We start from the raw sequence: 26,628 nt of genomic DNA, 5'->3' as shown, positions 1-26,628 counted from the left end.
CAGCACAGACAGACCTAATGACAATAACTAAACAACTTAAGATAAGAAGAACCTACAAATGTATTTATTTTGTCTGTTCATCTGTTTATCTACCTGTTTCATAACCAATTTATCCAAGTCTATCCAATACCTGCTAAAAACAATTCGTATTTAACAGAAAGAATATTTATATGCTATAATATTTATATATATCCATGATCTAGAGTTACAGTAAGGGAATGCAGGCAGGATTAAACGAGGACACACTTGGCGGTATATTGAAATGCGGTTTGGCGCAGTACGTAGCATTAGAAATCACCAGAGGTAACAATCGAGAGAACAAAGCTGTAGCTCGATATCTTCCCTGGCTCTATGGCGCCCCTTCGATGATACAAACAGGGTAATTGCTTCAAACAATCGTGCGAAAGTTACCACTTCCTTAATTATTCAAATTCATATTTTTATTCGTGTCAGCTCATCTTATTTTTAATTGAAATAAAAATTAATGAATATGGATTGAGAATTTTAGAATATTATTTTTAGGGCTCGAGAGTACGTAGACTGTATAGGACATATCAGACTGTTGTCCTGGCTCCTGTTGGGCTCTCTCACACACATGGCGATGTACCCTAGCATTAATAATGCGCACATTCAAGGACAGTTGATGCAGGGACAATCAACTCAGGGGCAACCGACCCCGACAGCACAACCGATACCACAGGAAGTATCCTGTCACGTAGCGGACCATGTGCAAGTTATATTTTCCGGGTTCCCAGAACAGTCTAAGGCATCGGTTTTACATATGTCTTCGTTGTTCCATGCTTTCATACTATGTCAAGTATGTATATTGTCTCATTTTGTGGAAGTATTGTGTGGAAGGTAAACCATGTTGATGAAAGTGTTGATGTTGTCTGCATTTTGTATTTCTTTGTATAATTGAATTTCTCATGAATGTATAAATATTCATGGCTCAATTTAGAGTTGTATGATTTCCATTATTTCTGTTCAGCTCTGGACAATGTATTTGGAGGAACTATCAAAAAATCATCCATCTAATAGCGAGAATCACAATACCACAATGAATATTTTGTTAGACTTCTGGGGTAAGACGACGCCTTGTATACTGCAACTAGTTGAATACTCGAAAGTTGTAAGTAGAGTCCTATAAAACTATCGATGGGTGGAGTTTACATATTTTTTCATCTTTAAATGGAAATTTGCATTTGCAGTTGGCAGAGATGGTGAACCTGCACTTCTTGAGCCTACTCGAAGCTCTCCTGGAGTGTGGATCGATTTTATTAAGTAAATTGCTACCTTTGTGGAGTCCCATTTTGTATTCTCATCACATTCAGGTGAATTATTAAATTATCCAAATGTATTTAAACTAATTCTCCATATGCTGTTTTTCTTCAAAGACTGTTTGTTATTAATAAGAAATTTATTTTTTGCATTAATCAGCTACCAGGACACTTGCAAGTACGTCTACAAAACTGTCGGGACTTTCCGCCCAACAAAATGTGCGAGCACTTCACCTCGTCCCGGCGAGAATCGAATGCTACGCTTTTAAGGTGGCTACATCGATTGCAATTTAAAATGGGACAGATAGAAATGCAATCCTCTGCGGCTACGCAGTTTTATTCGATTTAAAATGGACGGATCGAACAGATCAGAATTATCTAGTCGATAAAGAAGTATTTTATAAAAAGTTTCTGTGGGAACGTTCCATTATTTTAGATGAATGTTGCATTAGCACGTGTACTGGAATAGTAATTTGTTAATTGTTACAGAATATATTTATTATCGTAAAATTTCGTAACCAGTTATTCATTCTCTTATGTTATAGGAACTTTAAGTTTTACATATTCTCTCTCTTTCTCTAAACATATAGGGAAGATGCAAAAACTCTAGTTAATGGAGTTTTGCACACGTTACGTTCGTTTTATCGCGAAATTACTAACGTTACCGATAAAACGCGATAATATAACTGTCAATAAAAGGCTTGTGATTGATTTTGATAAGTCTGTTAGCCACCGCACAAACATAGCCGAGGGATTGGAATAATATTCGCGATGTGGTGCCTAGGGAATTTTTTTGGTAATTAGAACTAATGGTATTTAATTCTGCTCGATATATTTCGCAATTTCCCGATAATGTAAACAATTACCAAAGATTTGAATGTGAATATAATTTATTTTTTCACCAAGAGATACGACATTAACATTGCGCTTCGCCTAGTTATAGTAAATGCGACGCTTCCAGTTAAAAAATAACCGCAGAGCATATCACTTTCAGCGGAACTACTTTTATACATAATCAGTACGCTAGTTTTATGCGTTCTATGCATTTAATTTATTTTTTACGTATTCGTTCGATGCCGTCCTTGACCTTACACATTTTAAATGAGAAGTCGATCGTTTCAACTTCTCGTATCAAGGCCGTTGCGTTTAGGAACTGTATACCACAGTTTTATCACTAGCATCAATGACGTGAGAAACGAGGTTAGAAATGCTTTCGATTTATTAATCGTGAAAAATTATACATTTCTCATGCTCGACAGAGTGGAATGTATACAGTACGTGTATGCATATGTATTTCAATTAAAAGTAAAAGTATCGTGGAATGTGAAATATTTCAGTATTCGGCCGTAATTATACGGTATTTACTTTCCTCTCAGGCAGTCGTCAATAAAAGTGCATCGCTGTTGCATTCTTTTATTTCTCTCTTATTCTAACACCATCGAATTGTATTACATCGTATACAACATTTTTTTCATTCAAAAGTGCTTGCCAAGTATTGACATCGCGCCAGTTTAAAATATTCGATTTCAACAATTTTTGTTTCACATTGCCACCTGCGCTGTGCTCTCTTTCCAGTCCGAAGGGTCCTGAAAATGCCGTTTAAATTCCACTTGAAGAAAAGTCGACAGTACAACGTAGTCTCGAAGAATCAGTATGTGATCTGCATCGAGTTATTGGACACTTCCATAGAGTGCACATTAAGCATCGACAGTCTGGGTCAGGAATGCTTGGATAATGTGACTCAACGTCTGGGACTAGGACAGCCAGAATTCTTTGGTTTGCGTTACATCTCCAGACATGATTCTCCGTCTGCAAGATGGGTTGATATGGACAAGCCATTGAAAAAGCAACTGGAGAAGGAGGCCAAGAATTTTAGCCTTTACTTGAGGGTCATGTACTATGTTACCGATGTGCAACTAATTCAAGATGAAATGACAAGGTGCATAACATTTTTCGGCTATTTAGTATTTTCATACTTTTCTTAACTATCATCACTTATTTCTTTAAATAATCTTCTTCTCAGGTACCACTATTACCTCCAACTGAAAAGTGACGTTTTGGAGGGCAGATTTCCATGTAATTCTAGACAAGCAACTCTTTTAGCTAGCTACTCAATGCAAGCAGAGTTCGGTAATTATGATGCGGAAAGACATACAATAGAGTGCTTGCAACAATGTACATTATTTCCTAAGGTAAGGCTCCAGAAATCTTCTAATAAATAATAGGAAATTCTCTATTTATTCTTAATTTAATTTTCTCTTATTCGATAGGATGTTATCCAAGCAGATCCTGGAGGTCAAGATTCTCTTTTGCATACTGCTGTATGCCAATACAAGAATCTGGTTGGTGTCACTCAATCTGCAGCAGAGGAATTATACATTTCCATTGTTATGCAGCTAGAAGGATATGGAAATGAAACATTCTCTACTAAGGTACATTAACTCTTTCGAGTTGCTCGCAAATTTTAACTAAAGAGCATTTGGTGACATTGATTAACTTGTATTTATCTAATTGCAGGATAGTGGTAACAATGAGGTGATATTAGGAATCTCTATCAATGGGATCATGGTTGTTTATCCTAACACGCAAACAACGCAATTCTACAGGTATTCATTTCGTAAAACATGCAACAAATATCCCGAACTGGTAATCACAATGAAACTATATTCGTGCTTCAGGTGGAAAGACATAAGCAATGTGATCAATCACAAGAAAACGTTTAGAATAGAATGTCAAGCGGAAGGTGAGGAGCCGAAGCAGTTTATATTTACTGAATCACGTAATGCAAAGTATGTATGGCGTCTCTGCATAGCACAGCATACATTCTACATGCAACATCAAGAATCCAGACCGATAGAAAGATCAACTAACGGCTATTTCGTATGTAATATTTTGCTCGTCTAGAGACTATGTTACATTAACAGAAAACGTGTTACATCAATGAGAGATTATAGCGCTAACCAGACCTCCTCATTGGACTGTGCGTTTTTTGTTAATGTTATAAAATTCCTTAAAATCAACGGAATATCTTGGAAACTATAGTACCGTGGATGCGTTTCAATAAAAATGTTGTATCGTATTGTAGGATAGTGACACAAATGACTCTGGAGATCATGCAGTGTCGGTAAATTTGGACAACAGAAATGCAGAAGGTCACACAAGGTGGACTAGCTACAACGATCTCTCGACATCACCGTATCCTGTCGTGTCCGTGTCATCGACGGACATCAATAACTTACGTGCCTTACTCCCGTCCTACAGACCAGCGCCTGACTACGAAACGGCTGTTCAGATGAAGTATAACAACGGAGGGAATCCACCTCAGCCTTATTACGCTAATCAGTCCACGATCGTTGGAGCGGATATTTCGTGCCTTCTTGGTAATGTAGTTAATCGAAGTAGATATTAACACTTTCCGCGTGGATGATGTCGGATAACATATTGGCCATAGTCGACGCAAAAGTATTGCTTGGTTGTCGGTGAGATACGAGGGTAAATACAAATTTGCAGCCTTGTTTAAGATATGTAGTCAGTGTTGTCTTTCGAAAGTTAAAACGTGTTCATTGCGTACCTCAGATCTGTTTAAATAAAAGCTTTTATAGATTTCACTCTTGGTTCTGCTCTCTCGATTTGCTCGGGAGAGATTAAAACTATTTTTGCTCGCAATAATTATACCTTATTTAGTAAGACGAATCAGAGAAATACAGAAAACATTCTGTTCAAAGAAATGACCGTTCATATCCTATTTACGCTCAGTATATTTTCCATGTAAACTGTTCACATATATTGTCAAACCATGAAAACTCTATCGGTAATGTATAAGTTAATGTACCAAACAATGCTTCTGCGACGATTTTACGTTTGCGTAGAATTCTACACAGAATGTGTTAAAATTACACATTGCGAGGTCCGTCGTTAAAGGTTGTATCGAACAATGAAGATCGTCGCATCTCGAGTATTAACGTGTTTTCAACTGGAGCAGTATTTTCAAACAATCATTCACACATAGGCATATATGGCTTTGCGAGGAGAGTAATAGGGAATAATTTATAGAGATTAATGGTAAAGACTGACACGCACAACTTTACAAACTTATTCTTCTTTACACATTATAAATGTATTATTTTTAAATCGTTAATGTTTTACGTAGCGTTGCTTCAGTATATCGCGAGAAACACAGTTACAAGTTCCCCCTATTACATAGAAAAGTAATTTTTCTGATTATATTAATTCTTTTTTTTAACATTATATACAATGTTATGATCTATAAAAATAGTAGTAGTGTATACTTATAGTGAGTTATATAAGAGCTAGATAGTGCTATGTTGTAAATAGATAGTAATCTTATTTTTTTAATCAATATGTTTAGCAAAATAAAATATTTATTGTTATATCAAGAATAAAACTTACTAATATCATCAACCCATAAATTAGTTCAACTTAGAAGATACATTCTATTTTTCAGTAAATTACATATAAATTACTTAAAAATATAAAAACGAGTCGAATATAAGCAAAAAGATAGCTTAATCCATTCATGATATTGTTACACTTGTAATATATAATTCAAGTTCAAGATTAAAAACAATCATTAGCTCTATAATGCAGATGTTTATGTACATTTATATAATTTTGGAAAAAATAGAAATTAAATACAGTTTAATGGATTATTAATTATGTGCCACAATAAACATTTTTTTTTACTCAAACTTTTCAAAAGTTTCACATTCTTCAGCATCACGAATAGCTTCTAATAAAGATATTGGCTCAGGTTTATTTGCAGTTGCAAAATCTTTAAGACCAGCATCGATTAATGCTTGCCTAGTCACAGGTCCAATAGCAACTGCTTTTACATTGCGGATATCATAAGATTTCTCTCTTAATAAACTAACTATGTATTCTACTGTAGAAGGACTAAAGAAAACAAATATTTTAGGCACGTTGTCCATAAACTCTAGTAAATCATGTTCCAAAGATTTACTAGGTAAGGTCCTGTAAACAATTTTTTTATGAACTTTTATACCATTTTCACTAAGAATCTTTTCGATTGTATCTCGTCCAATTTCACTACAAGGGTACAACAAAGGCTTTGATTCCTTTGCGACAGAGGACACTAACAAATCTGCCAACTGTTTGGCATTACCAGTTTCTTTACCAAAGCAGTTTTCTGAACCTAAGTGACTTTTGGCAAGAGATTCAGTTGCTGGTCCTACGCAATATACCGGTAAAGTCTTCCATAGTTGCAGAATATTAATATCTTCTTTCGAAACACGGTTGATTGCCTCCACTGCACGTCTACTTGTAAGTATGAGTCCTACGAGTGAATCATTTAATTAAAACTGAACAAAATGTAATACCTAATAATTGAAAACTATGATTAATGCGAAATCAAGCTAATGATTAATGATTACTGAGTAATTAATGTAATATTAGTATACTTAAATTTCCATTTCGAGCCAAATTATTTCCATGTTTTAGAATTATTTAAAAGATAACTTGACTCTCATTATTTATGTGAATATGCATTTTTTGCTCTAATAAACTAATGCAGGTCCAGGTGTTAGATATCTTCCTCTAGAAAATCATAACAAGGAGGCCTAAAGTAAAGGATAATCCAATCTTTACGCAAAGCCGATGTATTGTAACTTCAGTCCTTGTTACGGTTTTAGAGGCATATGTATGGAATTTTATGATGTTTGGTTTTAAAAACACTTGTATAGGATAGGCCCTCTGGGAATTAGAAATTTTGCTTAGTATTGTTCTCGTTTATTTGTGTCTGCTAATGAAGTTTTGAACTTTCTTTGGAAGCAATACTAAAAGTTTAAAGTATTTTATATAATTATACTATAATTATACTATAATTATTTACTATAATTATACTATAAAAATTATATACTATAATTATACTATAAAAAACTCACATTTACTTTAATGTTCCTAAAAATTTTTAAACTTAAGAAATGTTCAACAATAAGAAATGTTTGGAAGACGCTGAATAATTTGCGGATACAAAAATAAAGGAATAACGAAATGATGTACATAATGGGAATAGGCAAACTATGATTTTGAAAACAAAAATAGGGTCTGCTTAATTTCCAAACAAACACGAACAGATTTTATTCAGTCACGTTTCTTCGAATGCAAGAATAATTTTATTCAATTCCAAAATTCACAAACTTGAAATTCACAACATGAAAAGCACAGTTAAAGGTGCTATATTCTTCCACAAAGAATAAGTTTTACATGTTCATGAACATTATACAGTTCAGCAACTGATTAAGATAATATCGCAATAGTGACTTAAATAAATGTCTACAATTTCAAATTATTACAGTCTCACGACATCGCATTCATATTGAACTGCAAAGAAATGCCAATATCATCGTTCAATGTAGAATATTATCTACAATCATTCTTCTTATACGAATATTTAAAACAATGACATAATTGGAATTCCGGTGATGAAGAACGAAACAAGCAATAGGATTATATCTTATTTATACGTATTATGTAACCTTGTCTTACTAATAAGTGAAACAACGTTTAATCGAATGATCAGAAATTCCTAATCTACTGTCATAAACGACAAATATAGTGCATATTACCGATTAATTTCTATGATGATCACTTAATGATTACGATTACGATTATGATTACCTTTAGATTAACCAATAACAAAATTAATCACGAAACAATTAATTGTTTTCCAATTTTGTATATGATCTGTGCAATTCAAATTTAGGAATAAAATTTGTATGTAACGTTACTACCATAGTACGAGGTCGGCGACAGAAGACACGCTCTCAGCTCTGAAATATTCACGAATTCAAAGCACAGGGTTGTTAAACTCTCGCACGAATAACCAGCAGCGTTTAACGTTCTCGCGTAAGCTTCCTGCGAGTCGTTGTTGTCCGACGAACCGCGGCACAAAATCACATTTTCGTAACGCGGTGCCATACTCGCGAATTTTTACAACGTCATACGCACACAAACCACGACCTTACTCCGATTACGCGATCAAACGTAAACACGCGCGATTATCTCGCGATACTCGTACGAAACGAAGGCACACAAGTGAACTGTACATCGTCAAATACTCAAGGATGCTAATTCGCGGTAGACTGACGCGATTCACGTCAAACACTCGATAAAAATGATAAGAAAAACAACCCGGCAAAATAGCAATTCGTATCGCGCACGGCTGCCATTTTTCACTAATGGCACGGCGATCTGTCGCCAGGGGTCGCGTTCTCTCTCGATTATCGAAGATTGACTTTCGAGATTGAAATATTCGAATAAAGTACGCGCGATATCTGATAAAATTTAAAGCATCAATTGTTAACCAGTTAACTGTGGAATTTAGTTTCAAAGGATCAAGTTTCAAGTAACGACGTGTATAGACGTCGAACGCAAGGCAAAATGGTACTATTATACATTTTACGAAAAACGAGGAAGGATTACATTTTTATTCGTCAAAGAAACTAACAATTCGTTTCTGAATATGTTATTCTTACTAAAATCTTGAAAATTGTCAAAAAATAATAAAATATGTAAACAAGAAAAATTGAAGATAGCAAGAATAAACGAGAAAAATAAGAAAATAGTTTACAAAATTTCAAGCTATGTATATAAAGGGAACATACCATTAAATAATATTCTTAATACGTTTTACTGAGATTTCAGGTTTTTATAGTGAATGGTAATTTTTTATTTTACACGACGAGTATACACGTCGAACGCACCGCAGCAGAGATTTGGTCCGACGAGTATACACGTCGAACGTACTTAACTGGTTAAACAACAAAAGGACAGGCTGGAGAATTGATTTCATTGTCAATTTTATTGAAACACTCTTTAGGGTACACAAGCTATCCTAGATAAGCATTAAGGAAAGTATAAAAAAAAAAAGAAAACACTGAACAACTGCTTACGGAATCACAAAGTAGATGTTTGCCCTCTTATAATCGATAAACGTATCATTCGAACGCGTGCACTCGAAGGCACAACGGTCCTCGACCCTTACGTATCGAGCGTTTCGCCACGAAAACACGAACCATACGATCAAAGAATTAACGATGCGTCACGCCGCGATGATTAAACGTCGTTCAACACCAATCAACTGCAACGCGAGGACGCGGACAATGATATATATCCAATGCCCTGTGAGATACTAAACTTAACAGAAGAAAGGGGGAACACAACGGAGAGAAGATACGAAGGTGGGTATGGAAATTATTGGTAGCGTACATGCGACAGTCGTGGAAGAGCGAAAGGTGGGGAGTTTTGTGCGGTAAACACTGGCAGCACTGCAATCTGTTCTCCTGGCAAATTCTCGGCGAACCTCGACATACGAAATACTCGTTCTCGGGTTCAAGAACGATTATAGCGCACAGAGTTCCATCGTAAAGGGGACCGAGTGCCTTCTTCCTCATACTCATTACGCAAAATAGAATGTTTATCATGGGAATCAAAAAATCTACACCTTAAACGTTAAAACTAGAGAAACTTATGTTACAGAGAACTGTAAGAGCTAGTACGTCGTACGGATTAAAACGTAATTCCTTATTATGATACTATCTCTTTGAACCGGAAAGTGGAACGAATCCTATTCGCTTCCGGTTCTACTTCGTTCCGCCCCCCAAATGCTGGGGGGATAAACTTGGTCGTTCTTGGCGGGATATTCGAATCGTAGAAATGTATAATTCCTTTCTCGCTTAATATTGTTAAAATCACGTGCTCTATTATCATTATCATTACCATTATCGTTATAATTATTAGTATCAGTTCGAAAAATATTTGTAACTACGTTCGCATTGTTCGCGTGGTTCGTTGATCATTTCTTTTCGCCCGTTCAGTTTCATCGACGTGAAAGAGGATAAGGGGCAGAGAGTGAAACGAATATCTTCGAGAAGAACATACGAAAAAAAACATTGTAAAAAGCCTAGTCTAATCTATATCGTACGCTTAAGGTCTACTTAAATAATAATCACAAATGTGAGACCAAGGTCCAGGTCGCGGCGTCTGGCCGGGATCGTTAACCGACAGGCGGTCTCGATACCTGACTTCCGATAAAGAGTTCGTTAAGCGGTTTCTTTTGCGCAATTCTCGGGTGTCACAGGCCCTCGTCGACTTTCTACAAAGCGCTCGGACAAAAGAGAACGTATCGGCAATTGGAAAACAAATCGTTCTGATTTTTGTTCGACGATTTGTTCGCGTGATCGATGCACAACTTTACAGAAAATACAACAATCAACTCACGCGGAGCTAATTGGTTTGCCTTCTGAGTCGTTCCATTAACTAAAGCTAAAGTGAAAAAAAAAGAAGAATAACAGAGAGTACTCGGTTAATATTTCATCGACGTACGAATAACAAATAGAGCGCTCGTCGAACGTCGAACAGGAGATATAACGAACGACTGCAATTTATCAAGCTCCCATTCGAAAGGCGAACATTCGCTACAAAAAAGGGCTCCTTTCGATGGGAACGGAAAACAGAAATCAGAATTCTGGTCAACATCTTCGTTCAGAAAGTCGACGACCATTGCCACGGAATCTTCCGGTACCGGGAACCATCGAAATTGAAAAAAAAACAAACAAACAAAATAGGCGTAAATGTAAATGCCTAAAGTAATTAAGTCGAAGACACTCCGATAGTGAAATATTATGCAACTTACGTACTTTAATTGGCCTTAAACGTAAACATTTAAAGTGTAAAGGTATGACTTAAGTACAACCACAAGAAGTTGGTCATTATTATGGCATTCGTAATCCTTAACTACGCTCCCTATTAGATTAACTAACGGCGCGTGTCAGCGTGAACCTCTCTGCTAATCGCGTGCCTGACGATAACCCGCAATAACCGCGTCGCGAGAAGCATTTCCAGAAGTAATCAGAATCGTCCTCGTTGTCTCCCATACCTATTACGATCGCCAATTGTTCTCCACTTCCTGAGAAGCGGTCTGACGTTTCCACGGAACCAATCTCGTATACCATTTCAATCGATCGTTACACGATTCCGGATTCGACTGGTCCATTCTTTCGTAATCGTCGACTAAACGGCTCTGCTCTTTCGTCTCGCGACTTGTCATGCTTGTTTCAAGGTGTCTGCAGTCATAAATCCCGCTCAGACTTCGTCGTATAAGTAATCTCGTAATAAAGTATATCTCCAAAATCGCTCGCCGAGTCTCTCGAAACTTACGCAAAAAAAGAGGACTCGCAAGTACAATTTCACAAAATTTGAATCTACGAAAACGATTTGCTCTCTGTTTTGCAAGAGAAGAGAAATTTTGTTTGAAAAATTGCTCTCTGAGCCCCCTTGAACAATCTTGTCGCTATTTTTCTTCGGTACGCTATATCTTACTACTACTTAACGCTAGTCGAATCAGAAACTCGGATCCATTCGACTCTACGACTGCAGAGATCCCTCATTTCGGATCGCGAGCGCCCTCTTTCGCGCGCCATTTCCGGTTTCCCTCTGGTCGCCCGGTCGCAGCTTCGCCCGCGGTGGTGGATGCTGTATCAAAATCGCTTCGATCATCGGCAATCGCAGAAAGCACGCGGTAGATATGTCGTCGTGATTCTCGCTCCTCTCTCGTTCCGTTTATCTCTCGCATGGAGACGCGAGCTAGGCTCGAAAGGTAAGATTTTCGAATGGCTGTAATGATTAAAAAAAAAAAAGGGAGATGGTGGGATCGTAGACGGAGCCTGGATCCGTTCCTCCGTCGTTGCTTGAGCTCTGGCTACGAGTTTTGATTAGTCGAAGACATCGGAGATCCTTGAACGCCCCATCCGGACCGCTCTTTGCCTTCTTCAGCCCTTCGTCGGTTCGAATCTGCAAAACGAAGTTTATTCGTTAGTTTACTGACACATTTCTCATTTAAGTCTGTAATAAAATAAATCTCGACTTTATTAATAAACGTATATAATAAAATATAACAGTAACAACAGGCTTTCGTTAATTTTTATTCTGAATTGCAAAACCTTCTTTAATTTGAACGCAAGAATTTTGCAAATAATTGCAGTATAAAACATAAAATACTTATTGAATCACTTGAATATTAATATTATTTAATAAATAAATTTCACATATTATTTTCCTCAACTAAGTTACCCCGATTCATCTCTGTGCGTATCGTACAAATGAAAAAGTAACGCAATAAAGCATTATCAGAGCACTGTTACACGTATAAACCGCAAACAACCCCTTATCCACCCTCATAATTTAGAATCTTTCACTCGTAACCAGTTTTCAGCCTCGTTCATCCCTTTCCCTTTCCATCGTATAGGGAACCGTGGCAGAGCAGGCCGTTGGTAGATCGAGCAAACAGCCGTGTCCAAGAGCATGAAGATCTCAGCTACCACCGCGCGCCATGGCAATCGGGGAAAAGGAGAACGATCTCCTACGGTCGTGCGAGCAGCCCCGATAATCAACCCTCGGAGCGTACCAATAATTTGACGTAATTTAATAAACGCGACCCTGGCGTTCGTCGTACGTGCGCCGGGTCGCGCGACTATCATTACCGACAGTTTGATCGTATCTACCTGGTGCGTAATGACGATGCACCTAGTCCACCGTCGGTGCACCCAGTGCTCGATCATCGGTCATGCAAATTGCCGATGCGGAATATCCCGGCCTCTACCGCCGCGGTATCGAACGTATCCTCGCGTACCACCTCTTACGTGGGAAACAATGTGTCGTGGCGTGCGCTACGGTGTCCCAGGAATGCGAGAAAGAGGTTAGGAGTGAACTTGGTCAGGTATACTGGTGGTAGTCTGATTTCTAAAATTGTTTTTGGTAGATCGAGATAGATTATTGTAAAGGATGCTTTTGTAAGTTTTACTTTTGGTGTAAATTGTGCATGTTATTTTGTGTGAGGTACACTTTCTTTGAACTCAATTGAATATTGGTTTTCAATGAGATTGAATAGAATTAAGTTGCCTTAAGTTGCATGTCTGTTAAAAATGGCGCCAATTGGTGCCTCGCGACAGAGTTAAACCCGAAACCAATCGTTTACGATAGAGGCGCGATCTAGTTTAAAAAGAATTAAATTCACGTTGAAGAATGTTCCCCATTCTAAACACCGTGGAAGGGTATTATTTCGCGTAAAAAATCGGTTCTCCAAAACCCAACCATCCGCCGCGTATCCGCTTAGTTGGAGCAGACACTGAATATTTAAAGTCGCTTGACTCTTCGACCCTCGCGTTCGTTTCCCGCCGCGACTCGTATATTCCTGCGCGTTCGTAATTTCCATCGGTGCTAGTAATAAACGGCCGTCCGTTGCTCGCCACCTCGTGTTCGCGTATCTCGAGGATGGTTAGCGGCGCTCTTTACGCTCCGTTTGATATTCAATTGAAACATCAAGAATTTCAGTGGCGGCCGCCGCGTTTAAATTGCCGCTTCGTTATATTCGTGCGGGACTCGCACGCTGAGAAGGCCCGTGATCGAATAAATAAATGAAATACGACGATTCCAGTGGAAAAGTGGATCGTTATCGGGATGATTCATTGGGGTGGCGGCAGCAGGGGTTGGCGTTCGTTCATGGCTGTTGGAATTTTTCAATGGCTGACGTACGACCAGTTTCGCGCTCTCCCTAACGTCTTCATTGGGAATCGTTTGTAGAACTGGCAATTAAAATCCCTCGTTTATTGCGGCCGCCGCCACGTAATACCGGAGGCGTAATAACACGGTTTTAATAACGACAAATGGCATCCGGAGGCTTCTATTTGTCGGACCAACGTCGCTGGACTGCTTCTTATCTATGTATGTGCGTGTTGCCTTTGGTTTATTTTTGTTGAACTTTCGGTGAATATTTTTATTTTATTGGAAAAGCGTGGTGATGAAGGAATTGAGAGACACGAAGGAAAATGGAGGGCGAGAAATATGTTTTATAATTGAAAATTTACAACTTGAGAAAAACTGCATAGCTCATGATTTTTTTGGATTTTTAATGATTTCTTTATTTTAGTAAATTTGAGTTTTCCTTTTCCATTTCGAACAAAGTTAATATTAGAAACAAATTGATGTGGAAGAGATATATTTTTTAATGAAAGACTAGACATAAAAATGATTTTATCACTTTCAAGTTCCAATACGTGAATTTCCTATTTAAACGGGGTTGGTATTTTTGTTTTCCGAATGCAATTATTGGGACACGTAAGAGTAGTCGAATAATTCGATTTTCATGCTTGAAAAATAGATTTACAAGAAGCTGGAAGGTTCATGCGTTTAATCTAGCAACACGAGGACTGGACATTGTCAAAAATGTTAAATTTTACGATAGTTCTCATATGATGTACCTTATAAAAAATAAAAAAATAGCAATAACAAATTTTTGTGACGATCTTAAAAATATCAATTTTTTAATGATAATGCATAACTTTTGTAATACCACTAGAAAGCTAAAAAATTGAAAGAGATAATAACATCTCTATTTATTAATAATGGCCGCGACACGATCATTCGCTTCGCGAAAAACAATTATTTCTCATTGCTTCAACATTATGTTTAACAATCATTACATCCAATTCCTAAATCTAAATAAACAAATTTTATTTAATTACTTAATACCCAACCCTTAAATTTTAATAATACATATATTTCTTTCTCCACAAAGATAACCACGAACAGATCAAATTTATCTCAACGAATTAATAAGAAAACAACTCATGGAACGTCGCGTGATCAACAGATTTAGACAACGACCATCCTCGACGAACCGAGACGATAAATCTTATCAATGAAGGAACGACGATGATCCGTTCGTGATCGATGGAAAAGGGAAGAAGAGGAGCGGATGGAGATTACGGCGCGTAAAAAAGGAGCGAGACAGAGGGTGCAGGGATTCAAGGTCGTGTTTGCGAAACGGCAATCGAACAGATCGATAAATCTCCTGGAGCATCGACGAGGTGGGCCCGCCCCTATGTACAATGTTGTCGTTTCTCAGTGACGGCGTATTTGCAAATTATTTATCACTCGAAGGTAGGTGGCAATTAGAAGGGCTGTGGTTGAGGCACACCGTCCGAGGATAATCGTGCGAAATTTGCGTCCGACAACAGCCAAGACCTTCCACTCGCTATTAATAATCGTAAACGATCATTAATATTGCGCCCGACGCTAAATCGATGGCTCTTTTTATTTTCATTTGCCCTCCTTTTCGTTCTGTTTGCGTTGGGCCGAGGATGAGATACGTGAGAAGAGTTCTCGAGCAGAGGTTGAACCGCGATGATTTCTCGCGGTTACGTGCAAAATTAATGGAAGGTATAATTTATTGCACGATGGTAAAGTTAACGCGTATGTTAAGATTTAGTACGTAAGTAATTTTTCTGGGTTTTGAAAACCATGGGCTTTTTATTTTTAATGGGACGAATCCGTTGGTGAAATAAATTTAATTTTATATAGTTTTTGCATTTATTGAAAATGTGAACTTATTTTGTGATTAATAATAAATTGGAAAAATGGAGTTGCTGTATGTAAATCAGAATTTTAAAATTGGAATTGTGGAGAATAGAAATTATTTTTCTGTCCCAATAAATATTCATGTAAGGTTTGCAAACTTATATAGAGCTTGCATCCTTATAGTCTCGATAGTCACGAAAAGATAAAATTTGAAAGTTTGGATAGACAGGGTGAGCTTCTTAACCGTGATACTATAATTTACTGTCAAGTTATTTATTATATAAAGAAATGTTGTTTGGTAACGATTAGACTTTTAATCTTGATATTTTAAGAAGATATGAAAGTGATAATCTGTAATAATAATTAATTTCGTAATACAAATTCAGTACTAAATAAGTAATCAACTATTAAATCATATGGAATAGAGGGAAATAGTTTTTAATCGATATTTAATTCAAATACTGAAACATTTTTTATGCAAGAAACAGACAACCAGTACATTACAATTAATATATTCACTCTGTATGCTATTTTATGTTCAGAATAGAAACAAGTATAATTTCTGATATTTAAAAATTTTATATTTCACGTAAAACACTAAAGTACAATTTTTAAAATTAAAAAATTTATGAATCTGCACAGAAATGGTAAAAAAGAAAAAAAGGATCTAAAGCTGGCTATGAGAGCCTGCAGGAAAGAATGGGACAAGCAACAAGGAGAGCGAAAGTAATTTTTCCAAGAATTTCTTCCACCCGAATGTTTTCGTCGAGAGTGAAAAGTGTCTGGCTTTCGCAGTTTCTTTCTTGTCGCGAGAATGGCCGCGTGGCGTCGTGTGAATGACACGACACGAGCCGCCGCGCACGGCACAAGTCGGAACAAAAACCCTTGTGCGGTGCTCCCTCGTGCGTGCCCGCACAATGCCCGTGCGTGCGTGCATTTTTCGGTTTACTATGTTAACCTTCGTGCCTCACCGTGCAACGAAAAGGAAATTGTAGCTCACGAGTTTGCTCAGAGGCAAATATAAATTCGTACCAACTTTCGAATCAATTGAAGCATCTATGCGTACAGTTGCGTTAACGGGTATAAAGAAACATTTTTTTAGTACGATTATTGTACAGCTATTGCTCGATAGTTGTTCCAACGATTTTTGAGGTTGATGACGGACGTTGTATTAATAATTGAGATTTTAGATTATGTTGTACAATTGAAGTAGTGTGTTTGAAAACTAAATATATATCTTTCTTTAATGTAGCATTTTATTAAGATTATTATCGTTAGCAGAATGTTTTGTAAAAAATGTATTGATTTCTTTAGATATGAAGTATATTGTAAGGTACACTGTTTTTTTATTCTGATATTTATTTTAGATAGTGCTAAAGCTGTGATTGGTAGCCATATTGTTTCACATTGCCTGATAATACTTTGTATAAACTTGTAATTTTTGAAAAAATCAAAATTGAAGGGTTAATAAAGAAATCTTTGTATATTTAAATGTTTTGCATGTAAAATTTTGCAGAGACTACTTTCACAAAATTAATAATACCAAAAACTTTGAGGTTTTGAAAAAAGTGAAATCTAAAGGGATTAACAAAACAATCCTTGCGCATTTAAGTAATTTTCGTCCAAAGTTTTGTGTAATTTATTTTACAAAATTAATAGCAACAAAAAACTTTTAGGATTTGTAAAAAAAGATAAAAATGAAAGCCTTAGTAAAACAATCTTTGTATATTTAAACAACTATATGTCCAAACTTTCGTGGAATGTTAAAATACATTTTGTAATCTGTAGTTCAAAATATGAAATTTAAAAAAATTGGATCAACCAGTTTTGGAACTGAGAAAAACCAACAATTGAAGAATTAACTTAAAATACATACAATACAAATAAATTCAACTTTCTTTGTAATTTACAAATATAACAAAGAAAATATCAAAATATCTGCTCTAAAAATACAAAATGGTTTTTCTATCTACAAATAGAACACCATTTTTCAAAACACTAACGCACGTTTGTTCAAAACATTTTGTTGTCGAATCAGTAGAAACTAATTAACTATCGTAACGATCGATCCATGGGCCCTGCAAGTGTAAACTCTTTTGCGAGAAAAACAATTTTAAGAATTATTTGCAGGTTTCCAGGAAAGTTTTTTCGTGCCAGGAGGAAGGTTGCACGTTGTTGTACGCGCAGTTTTGGCAAAGGCTGGTGCCGACGATACGTGTGCAAGGGTCACCGACCCGGATCCCTTCGTCGGTCCAGGATTCGCCAAGGGGGCCCAGCCTGGCTGGGCCAAACTTTCGGTAATGAACCCATTGTTGTGTCTGCCACCGTTTATCATGTCGAAACCGCGGCAGCGAATCTTCCTTCGAGCGGAGATCCTCGGCGAATGCAACCACCGTGCTTAATTCGATCGCGATCAAAGCTGTTTAACGAAAAATTCTACGTTTTACTGTTCAACCTTCCATCGAAGATATTTAAACTGTAATATATGTAGATTATACTCTTAAGCTGTATATTTTTGAAAATATAAAATCGTAGCGCTATATTCTTTTAGTGTAAATGTTAACAATATGAAAATAATTGATTTGTCGTGTGTTTAATTATATTTAAGAATGGATAGAAGGAGAATAATCAGTTTCAGAGACACAAAACTATTGGTCAGGTTGTAGAATTAAGACAATGATTCTTTTTAAGTATTACAACTCTTGTATTGACAGAAATTTTGTATAAAAATTATAAAACGTTATGCGATAATCATTATTTCTATATAACTAATATTTGAGTACAACTGTACACTAAATGAATTAGTAATAGCTATATATTTACATCGACATACTACACACATTGCACGATAATGCAACCACGGATATAAAAGGTACACTAGTTTCCAAAATATCAAATGAAACTAACAAGCACCTCGATATACCTCGCTCTAAAAATCCATCAAAGCTTTTGTTTTCCATCAAAGTCGTCAAATTAGCGAACTAACGCTGTCTCAAGTGCTTGTAGACAATCGTAAGAAAGAGGCTGGTAATTTCGATTTGTGTAACAAAATGTACGACGCGGCGGGAAAGTGTCGGAGGTTCGAAAACAAAGAACGATTCGTTTCCGTTCGCGCAGCTGCTCGCAGCCGCGGCAGCCGTCATAAAGGAGGACCTTTATTGGCAGTCGTCGCGTGGCCACGGGGAAAAATACGGCGCACCGCAATCGAGCCGCGAAAAAATTCGCCACAGCCATTGTCCCAATGCTGAAATGCCCTTACGCTCGTGCATGAATACGACTGCGATGATACCCGCAGCGTGGGTCGCTTTGTTCCTCCTCGTCGCTGCGTCTTACCCCGCAATGGCGTAGGACTCGCGAGGATTCATCTTTCTCGTCGAAAACTTACGAACGGATCTTAATCGCTGCCTTTCTGACGTCGGATCCTAGCGACTAGTGACAGTCGCGCGACAGTACAATGGGAAAGTATTTTTTTCCGTTGCAAAATTATGATTGCGATGGTTGCTAAATTTGGTGATTGCGATGGCAGATCGTACGAATGATTATTTTCTAATTTTAGACGAATTGTTTTAGCGAAAATCAATCTCTTGAAATGTAGTTTCTGTAATACGATATTCAAGCAATTTTATTCTTTATTTTGTTGTATCGAAAGTTTTAATGAGAATTCAATATTTATTAGAAATTATGAGAGAAGGTGGATTTGAAAAATTCGTAGTTTGCGTGAAGAGTAATTTTTTGGGAGTTTCTTGGAATTTTTGTAAAATTAGTAACTTTGTATGAGTAGATGAAGGAGGTTCTAATCAAACAGACCATGGAACCATAAACTTTTCAATCGACTTATATATTTTGAAATTAGAAATTCATTACTAATGTAAACTGTTACTAAAATATAAAATAAATTATAGAACTTCAGACGCAAAATTTATATTGCAAATACAGTAAAGTTTAACGTCAATACTACCAATAGTGACAAAATTGATGCTATAAATTAACAGCAATTTCTTCTAATTTTTAGTATGCCCTACACTTACATTCATCAAATTATTTCCTTTAAAACAAATCAGCCTACTTTAATGGTCAGTAGTTCTGCTATTAACAAATGTATTTGAAAAACATCCTACTCCATCAAAATTTATTAAACGAATTCATGAAATTTTGAAGAAGAGCAAACACTTGAACCTCGAACCAGCGGTCAGAAAACCCGAATAAATTCCACGAGCGTTGCACGAGGGGCTCCAAATAGCCTGAAGTGGAAGATCCTCGAATCCCAGGCAGACAAATGTCGGGCAGCGAAATTTGCACGTCCCACCGGCGGGGAGTAACGCTTGAAGAGCGATTCGTGGTTCAACGACCGATCGTTTGCGAAGCCCTTCAAGCCTGGCAGCCAGTCGGACGTCATATCTCAGCCACGATCGTCTCGGAAGAAACGCTTCGCTTTCGGATTCGCTTTGCTTCGGGACACGCAGCTTTCCGTCTCCCTTTTTCCACGAGCGCGTTCGTCCTTCTTCCTCCGTCTCGCCAATCGTTCCGAGACCGGGGATATTTCCCGCGAGACGTTGCCGTGCCTCGTAAAGATCGGCCTTAACATAATATCGCTTGTGTAAACTGGCGTAAACTAGCGTAAACGAGCGTGACGCGATCGCCGAGCAAAGTGGCTCGCCCTGCGCGCCGGTTCGCCGCTACCACCCCTTCCGCCATTTTGGTGAACCGTCGCGTCGCGCGTGCCACCGTGGCTCTGGATTTCTTTCTTTCTTTTCGACTTGTTTACAGCCGAAATTAACTTATTATCGATTAATAAGCTTCTTTTTGTAAAATTTCATTGTTAATTGATGGGTTTTTGCTTGGGGATAAACGCTATTATAAGTTTCTTTATATTAACTGCTTTTAATTGTTACATAGAATCAGTTGTTCTTTTTTAAGAAGCTATTTACGTTGTAGTTGGTGAGTGTATAGGTAATTAGAAACGAGTAAATCTGTTTCCTTTTAAGTCTTTTGGGAGGGTCTAAGTAATCATTTTTAGCAAAAGGGTTTGTATGTATATTTATTCTGCTTTTTTATATTTTAATATGTAATACTAAGCATTATTATAATTATTAAGTACTAATATGGAAAATATTGAATATTATTTAATTACAATGTTTATTTTCTTTTCAACAAAATTGAGCATGTACCAACTCCCAATCAGCGTATTTCATTTTTCTCGACAATTTAGAATAAAAAAGTGAGCCTAAATCGTGTGTAAAGCATTTACCATTTAATTAACGCCGCAAAACATTCTTCATCTCGTAATCGTTCCCAATACTTAAGATTTTACTGTTACCCGAACAATGCATAAGAATTAAGCAAGCGAAACCGGCAACGAATGTGTTAAGTAGATCGTGTAACACAGCGTACGTGAGAGTCGAACGAAAGAAAAAGCTGGACAAATTCAAATTAACCGAGGCGATAAAAAAGTTCCGCGAGAGAAACTGCGGTAGATCCGCTTCCTTTATTCACGGAGTGTACCCAGGAAAGAAGAAAGGATAAAGTTGCCAAGTAAATTCCTACAATGCTAATTGGATTCTTTATTGGATTCTTTTTTTCTTTTTCCTCCATTTTTTTTTTCATCCTATCCACCGTAATAATGCAACGCGGTGAGAATATTCCGCGCTTGCAAGGGTTTAGCCGATGGAACGAGCCGGTGTTCGCGGCCACGGCCTTGTTTCCCGATCAGGGGTCATACAGGAAGTCCTTTTGCAGAGTTCATACCCATAAGTTACCTCCGCGGCCTTTGTCGCGGTCCCGTGTACCGTTCACCACCGTGTTATGCTGCTCACCCGTACTAATACGTGGATCTTAGTTAAATCTTGTTCGCTTATCGAGAATGAAATTCGTGGGAAGAGCGTAGCCTCGGCGAGGCTCAGCCGCGTGGAAAGGGGAAAGCCGGACTGCGAAACCCGTTCGATGCTGTGTTCGCCGTCCTTCGAATAAGTACGCCTTACACACGTATCACGTGCCTGGGTTCGAATGTTGTAGTTGTAAATTTTGGTGACGCACGGGATCCGTCGAAATTCTTCAACGTGTTTGACAAAAGTAATAAAAAACGAGAGCACAAAGAGTTCTATTCGCGGAGGATGAAACAGAACTCGAGCGTCGAGGTGCGTGTCTTCGCGTCGTATCATTGTCGCGTATCAATGCGGACACTTGCGTTGCAACGTTGCGTATCAATGTGGACACTTGTCGCTACGTGCGAGGACACGCGACAAGTCGATATGTATCTTTGAAGAACGATTTCTTGAAGAAATTGTTAGAATATACGTACAGAAATATAAGGATATTGAAAAGTATCTTCACTTTGTTACGCTACTAAATGAAGAAATACAGATGACTGAAAGGATCACAAGGATCCCAATTAAGAGAGGTTATGATGTTATACACTATTAAAAAATGCAGGCGGAATTGTATTAATTAAAGTTCAGAGTACTTGTTACTGATTAAAAACCAAAAGAAACATTAATAAGAATACTTTTATGCGACGAAAGCAACAAATTGAAGTAAGAAGGGAAAGAAATGCGACACTGAGGCCGCGTAACGGTAACGAGCCGCGAATCCAGAGGCGTTTCAAAGGGACATTCAAAGTAGATCCAGGCTGTCGAATGGAGAAAACGTAACAACAAATGGCACGGAACGAAAGAGCCGAGTGCACGGCACGTGCACGTAGGCGAGCAGCCAGGCTATCTCCTCGATGCGCACACGTCGACTATGCCTTCCTCCTCGCGGTGCACGAGCTGCACAAAGTGCATTGTTGCGATGGCCCGACCCAGATCGTCCCGTTCCACTCGGCTCGACCGCTGTCGAGTGGAAAGGACCCCAAATTCTACAAACCTCGACGAAACTTCGAAGTTGTTCCACCAATTGTTTGTTGAACCATAAAACTTACATCTGTATTATTACAATTCAAAAGATAAACGAACCAATTTAGACCAGAGCACTTGTTACTTTCGATTATTAATTTTTATCTTTTCAGGGAGTTTAATATTTTGACATTAATTTAAAGAAATTTTAGTATTATTGTTCGTATTTGATAAATAAAATATAATCTGTAACTATAACTGTTAGGACCTGTTGAAACTATTTGGACACATGTCGTGAAGCAGAAGGAAATCCAACGGGGTCTGCTAATTTTGTAGCAATCAACCATCGACTCTTTCTTTGCTGACTGTCGAATTTAGCTGTATTTGGCAATCAGCTGATCAGAGCAGCAATACTATCTAAGAAGTCGTTACATTCGCAAGTCAAAATTTAACTATTCTTTACTATATATGCCTATTGAAAGTTTTCATCGGTTTACTTTTGTATCTTTTGCATCATTGTCGCACTGTTCAAGTCGAAGGGCTTCTTGGGTTTATTACTTGCTATGGTCCAAGATTGGGGACACGTGCAATTTCCATGTGACTCACCCGAGGATAAACTTGGTACCTGCGGGGACCAATGGTACGAGACGTCTCCTTTGTTAGAATTTTCCTTAACCAATTAATTCCAATAGCTGCTTCCTTCACCAAATTTCATAAAATGGCAATCGACGAATCGTCGATTGTCCTAGCAACAAGACACACCCACCAGACACCTCTCCTTGAAACTCTCCACTAATATTTGAGCCAGTTTTAAGAAAAATATCATAAAATACAGACCTACGAAAACTTGTTGCACAATTTTATCATCTTTACCTCTTGATCAGTTACCGAAAATGTAACTATATAATAAATAGGAGTTATTGAGTCGTTGATTCTTGTTTAAAAGTTTATTTGTCAATCATATCGTCGTTAAAGCACACATCGTGAAACAACAGTAACATTAGTTCCTTTTAAGAAGAAATAACTAATATTCACACGTCTCAGTATCCCTGAAGAGGACTTAAAATTTCTAGATGCCAAAAAGCGCAAGTGGATACGTAATTACGCAATGTTATACAAAATATTCGCGCAGTACGCGAGAAACTATTATACAACACGAAAAAACCTGTTTCTAATTGAATTATCGGAACGATTACGCGGCCAATTTAAGATACGAAGTAAGTTTTTCGCATGGAACGGGGGTTCTAACGATGTTGATCGCTTATGTAATCCCCGCGTACGATAGCCGCGACGAGATTTTCGCGCGAGGGCAATTATCATCGGAGCGGATCGCGGGTCTCGATATCGATCGGTATTAATTGGCCGCGCGCACTTTCACTGGATGACCTTTATAATCGACGGGGCGCGCGATCTATCATTGTCGCCAGAGAAAACTTAATTGGCCGCCGGTGGAACGTACCCGTCTAATTGATTTCGAGCTATCCGCCACACGTTTCCCTGCCCATCCGGTTGCGCAACCGGCTTCGCGATCCTCGCGTCATTTCCGCAGGTGTTACGGTCAACGTCTGCTCAGCTGCGACAGGTAATAAGGAGCGCGTCGAACTTCCCGACGTGGATACAGCGGACGTAGAAACGTGCTCTTATGGGTGACGTGTTGTTCGATTTGCGAATTTTTTTCTCGCGACTCGGTGCGGAGACATTTTATTCGCTATTGTATCACCCTTTGATTGCGCCAACCCTTGTAGATACAAGATTTTGCTGCTTTCAGTCTCGGTTAACTGAATTTCCTGTTTCATTTATGGTAAAATAGATTTTATTTATATTCTTGTTGTACAAGGAGTGAGTTTTGGAATGTTGAGGTAGTAACTTTATGTTAACTTGGCGTTTTGAAATTTCATTTTTCAAATATGAATTACACCACGAGGAAAAATGTTTCTTTATTTATTATAAATTATTGGGATTTTAAGGAAAAATAAAATGATGTGCATAGATCTCATTAATCTCATCCAAACTGTAACAATACTGAAAATATAAATTATGTTACTTTTCTTTCAGTTCATAATAATTTGATCACTCACTGCAATAGATTTCTTGAGAAGAAACGGAATTAAATGTGGCATTTCATTTTATGGGATTCTCTGACACTAATTTTTACCATTTTCGTTAAGAAAATACGAAACTTTTAAGAGTAGAACATTAAGATTCTGAATGGAATAGCAAATTTTAAATATACTTACTATTCAAAACAGCGCTATTCATACGAATTCACTAACATTAACCGTTTCTATTTTAAATTAACCTATACCCGACCTAAAGTACAGCTATGTCTAAAATCAAATTAAAAATCTCCATCGTCCTCCACTTTTAGGTCGTATCGACACTTAACAATGTACTCAAATAAGGAAACGCGTACAATTACGAAATGCTCGTCGACCAATTCTAACATTAATTACTTCGAAGTAATAACTAACCCCCGTCCTAATGAATTCAGCAACGCACGTTTGAGATAGCTACGCCAGCGCCACGGTAGACGGACCACCCTGTACATAAATCGCAGAAGGAGGTTCCCCTCGCGTACGAGCGTGCCCGTCCGAGTTTCAGCGTGCGCCAGAGCGGCGAAGGTCACAGTTAATCGACCGCGAGATACATAGTCGCTCACTGGTTACAGCGGGAAAAGTAACGAGTGCTATATAATTGCGGCCCTTCGTTTCCGTTTCGCCAGCCTAGCAAGGAACGCGTACGATCCTCGACGCTGGAACGATCGAGCCTCGAACGGATCGGTCTCTTCAACGTAGAAAATTCGTAAACGACATTCGGAAGAAAATGAAGGAAAAAGCGGAAGGTGAAAATAGAGAGAGAGAGAGAGAGAGAGAGAGAGAGAGAGAGAGAGAGAGAGAGAGAGAGAGAGAGAGAGAGAGAGAGAGAGAGAGTTGAGCGATATTTCGACCGCGTGGACAGACGATTTTCGAACTGGAACGAATCGAAAGTGGAAACTCGCGCGATCGACCGCGCGTGTCGAAGCGAGGACGTAGGAAGTTCTCGATGGAGGAAGACGCGTTCGATGGGCGGGACGGAGGGGACGAGGGAAACGGCACCGTTATCGCCACTCTTTTCTTTGTCCGGCGCCGGTAAAAATCCAAGTCCGTTCTGATACTGGCGAACGAATGCTGCGAACCATCCGATAGCGACGAGAAGGAACTAGTTTTTTGAGTCCTCGGCGCGGGGGACGCGTTAAATAGCGAATTCATTGCCCACCCTGTTTTAATCTACATATAAATAGATATTGTTCAACATTCGAATGTTTGCAGGATCCTCCTGCAGATATTTACGTGCGTGAAGGGGTTGTAAATTAAATTGTTATGGACGTTTTTGAAATCAGCATTCAATGACAAGAATTTTTACGAGAGTTGCGTATTGACAACGATTTTTAGTAGTTTCTATTTAAAAATAAAATACGTTTGAATGTAATTGTCCGAGTAAGTTTATGTTGGAAAAATAATTGTTAAGATAGAAAGAATCAATGATATTGAGAAGCAATGAGATTAATGGCAGCACGAATATGTATTTTATTCCATGCTGATTATAGTTAAACTATGTGCGTATAAAAATGAAAAATGGAAGGATGTAGATTTTATTATTATTGAAATTGTAATAATATTGAAAATATAAATTATGGAACTTTTTTTTTTACTCATAATAGTTTGATCGCCCTCTGCAATGTATTTCTTGGGAAGAAATGGAATTGCACGTGGTATTTTATTAAAAAAATAAAATAGAACTTTTTACTATATCTTCAATTTTTTTTCTAACAGAATAACACTATTGTTACTATTGTTACTTTTAGTTCTGCAAAACAAACTTGTAAGAAATATACATTATAATACATTAATCTATTTTGTTTTATTTATACAAAAAGTTGATTACATCCACAAAAGTCTATAGAAATGTTCCGAATTATTAAAAAAAAACTATTTTATTCTATTATTGAAATAGAAAGTAGACTTCATCTCACTGAATTGTAAAGAAATTTTTTAAAAATGTAACGACTGAGAAATATTAATTTTTAATTATCCTGGTTATAAATAATTATTATAAATAACAGAAATTCCTTTTGGTTACAAATATTT

The 26,628-nt window shown here is 37.6% G+C and overlaps 4 protein-coding genes across 17 annotated transcripts in view; 2 read left to right on the top strand and 2 right to left on the bottom strand.

Moving 5' to 3' along the window:
• Unc79 (UNC-79 domain-containing protein) overlaps window positions 1-1,779 on the top strand; it is a 29,633-nt gene extending 27,854 nt beyond the window's left edge. For all 10 annotated transcript variants that reach the window (XM_076906401.1, XM_076906395.1, XM_076906393.1 and 7 more), the window contains 5 exons: window positions 204-379; window positions 523-817; window positions 989-1,129; window positions 1,209-1,331; window positions 1,438-1,779. In XM_076906401.1, the coding sequence (XP_076762516.1) occupies window positions 204-379; window positions 523-817; window positions 989-1,129; window positions 1,209-1,331; window positions 1,438-1,626 (924 nt within the window). In that variant the 3' untranslated portion in view covers window positions 1,627-1,779. The remainder of the gene's footprint in view (window positions 1-203; window positions 380-522; window positions 818-988; window positions 1,130-1,208; window positions 1,332-1,437) is intronic.
• A 150-nt stretch (window positions 1,780-1,929) lies between these two features.
• Window positions 1,930-4,979, top strand: Pez (protein tyrosine phosphatase non-receptor pez). Of its 4 annotated transcripts, none has more exons than XM_076906360.1 (7): window positions 1,930-2,073; window positions 2,853-3,216; window positions 3,301-3,469; window positions 3,548-3,709; window positions 3,795-3,883; window positions 3,956-4,157; window positions 4,363-4,979. In XM_076906360.1, the coding sequence occupies exons 1-7, from the start codon at window positions 2,049-2,051 to the stop codon at window positions 4,684-4,686; spliced, it is 1,335 nt and encodes a 444-aa protein (XP_076762475.1). In that variant the 5' UTR covers window positions 1,930-2,048; the 3' UTR covers window positions 4,687-4,979. The 4 variants fall into 4 exon arrangements, with proteins under 4 accessions (XP_076762475.1, XP_076762476.1, XP_076762477.1 ...); XM_076906361.1 differs by lacking the exon at window positions 1,930-2,073 and adding an exon at window positions 2,141-2,477; XM_076906362.1 differs by lacking the exon at window positions 1,930-2,073 and adding an exon at window positions 2,141-2,551.
• A 987-nt stretch (window positions 4,980-5,966) lies between these two features.
• On the bottom strand, window positions 5,967-8,297 carry Uros1 (Uroporphyrinogen III synthase 1). Its single transcript, XM_076906159.1, has 2 exons — window positions 8,048-8,297; window positions 5,967-6,591 (listed from the first exon to the last, which is right to left on the bottom strand). Exons 1-2 carry the CDS (start codon window positions 8,232-8,234, stop codon window positions 5,978-5,980), a joined length of 801 nt encoding a protein of 266 aa, XP_076762274.1. The 5' UTR covers window positions 8,235-8,297; the 3' UTR covers window positions 5,967-5,977.
• A 3,376-nt stretch (window positions 8,298-11,673) lies between these two features.
• Window positions 11,674-26,628, bottom strand: part of Sano (CABIT domain-containing protein serrano) — a 51,470-nt gene continuing 36,515 nt past the window's right edge. The window contains exon 3 of one of the 2 annotated variants that reach the window (XM_076906426.1): window positions 11,674-12,107. Coding sequence is in view for 1 of the 2 variants with exons in the window: in XM_076906427.1 (XP_076762542.1) it covers window positions 12,086-12,107 (22 nt within the window). In the remaining variant the exon portion in view is untranslated. The remainder of the gene's footprint in view (window positions 12,108-26,628) is intronic. The other variant, XM_076906427.1, reaches the window with a different exon arrangement.

This window comes from Xylocopa sonorina, chromosome 13 (genome assembly GCF_050948175.1).
Source record: "Xylocopa sonorina isolate GNS202 chromosome 13, iyXylSono1_principal, whole genome shotgun sequence".
Taxonomy (NCBI): domain Eukaryota; kingdom Metazoa; phylum Arthropoda; class Insecta; order Hymenoptera; family Apidae; genus Xylocopa; species Xylocopa sonorina.
This window is presented reverse-complemented; position numbering and strand designations above follow the sequence as displayed.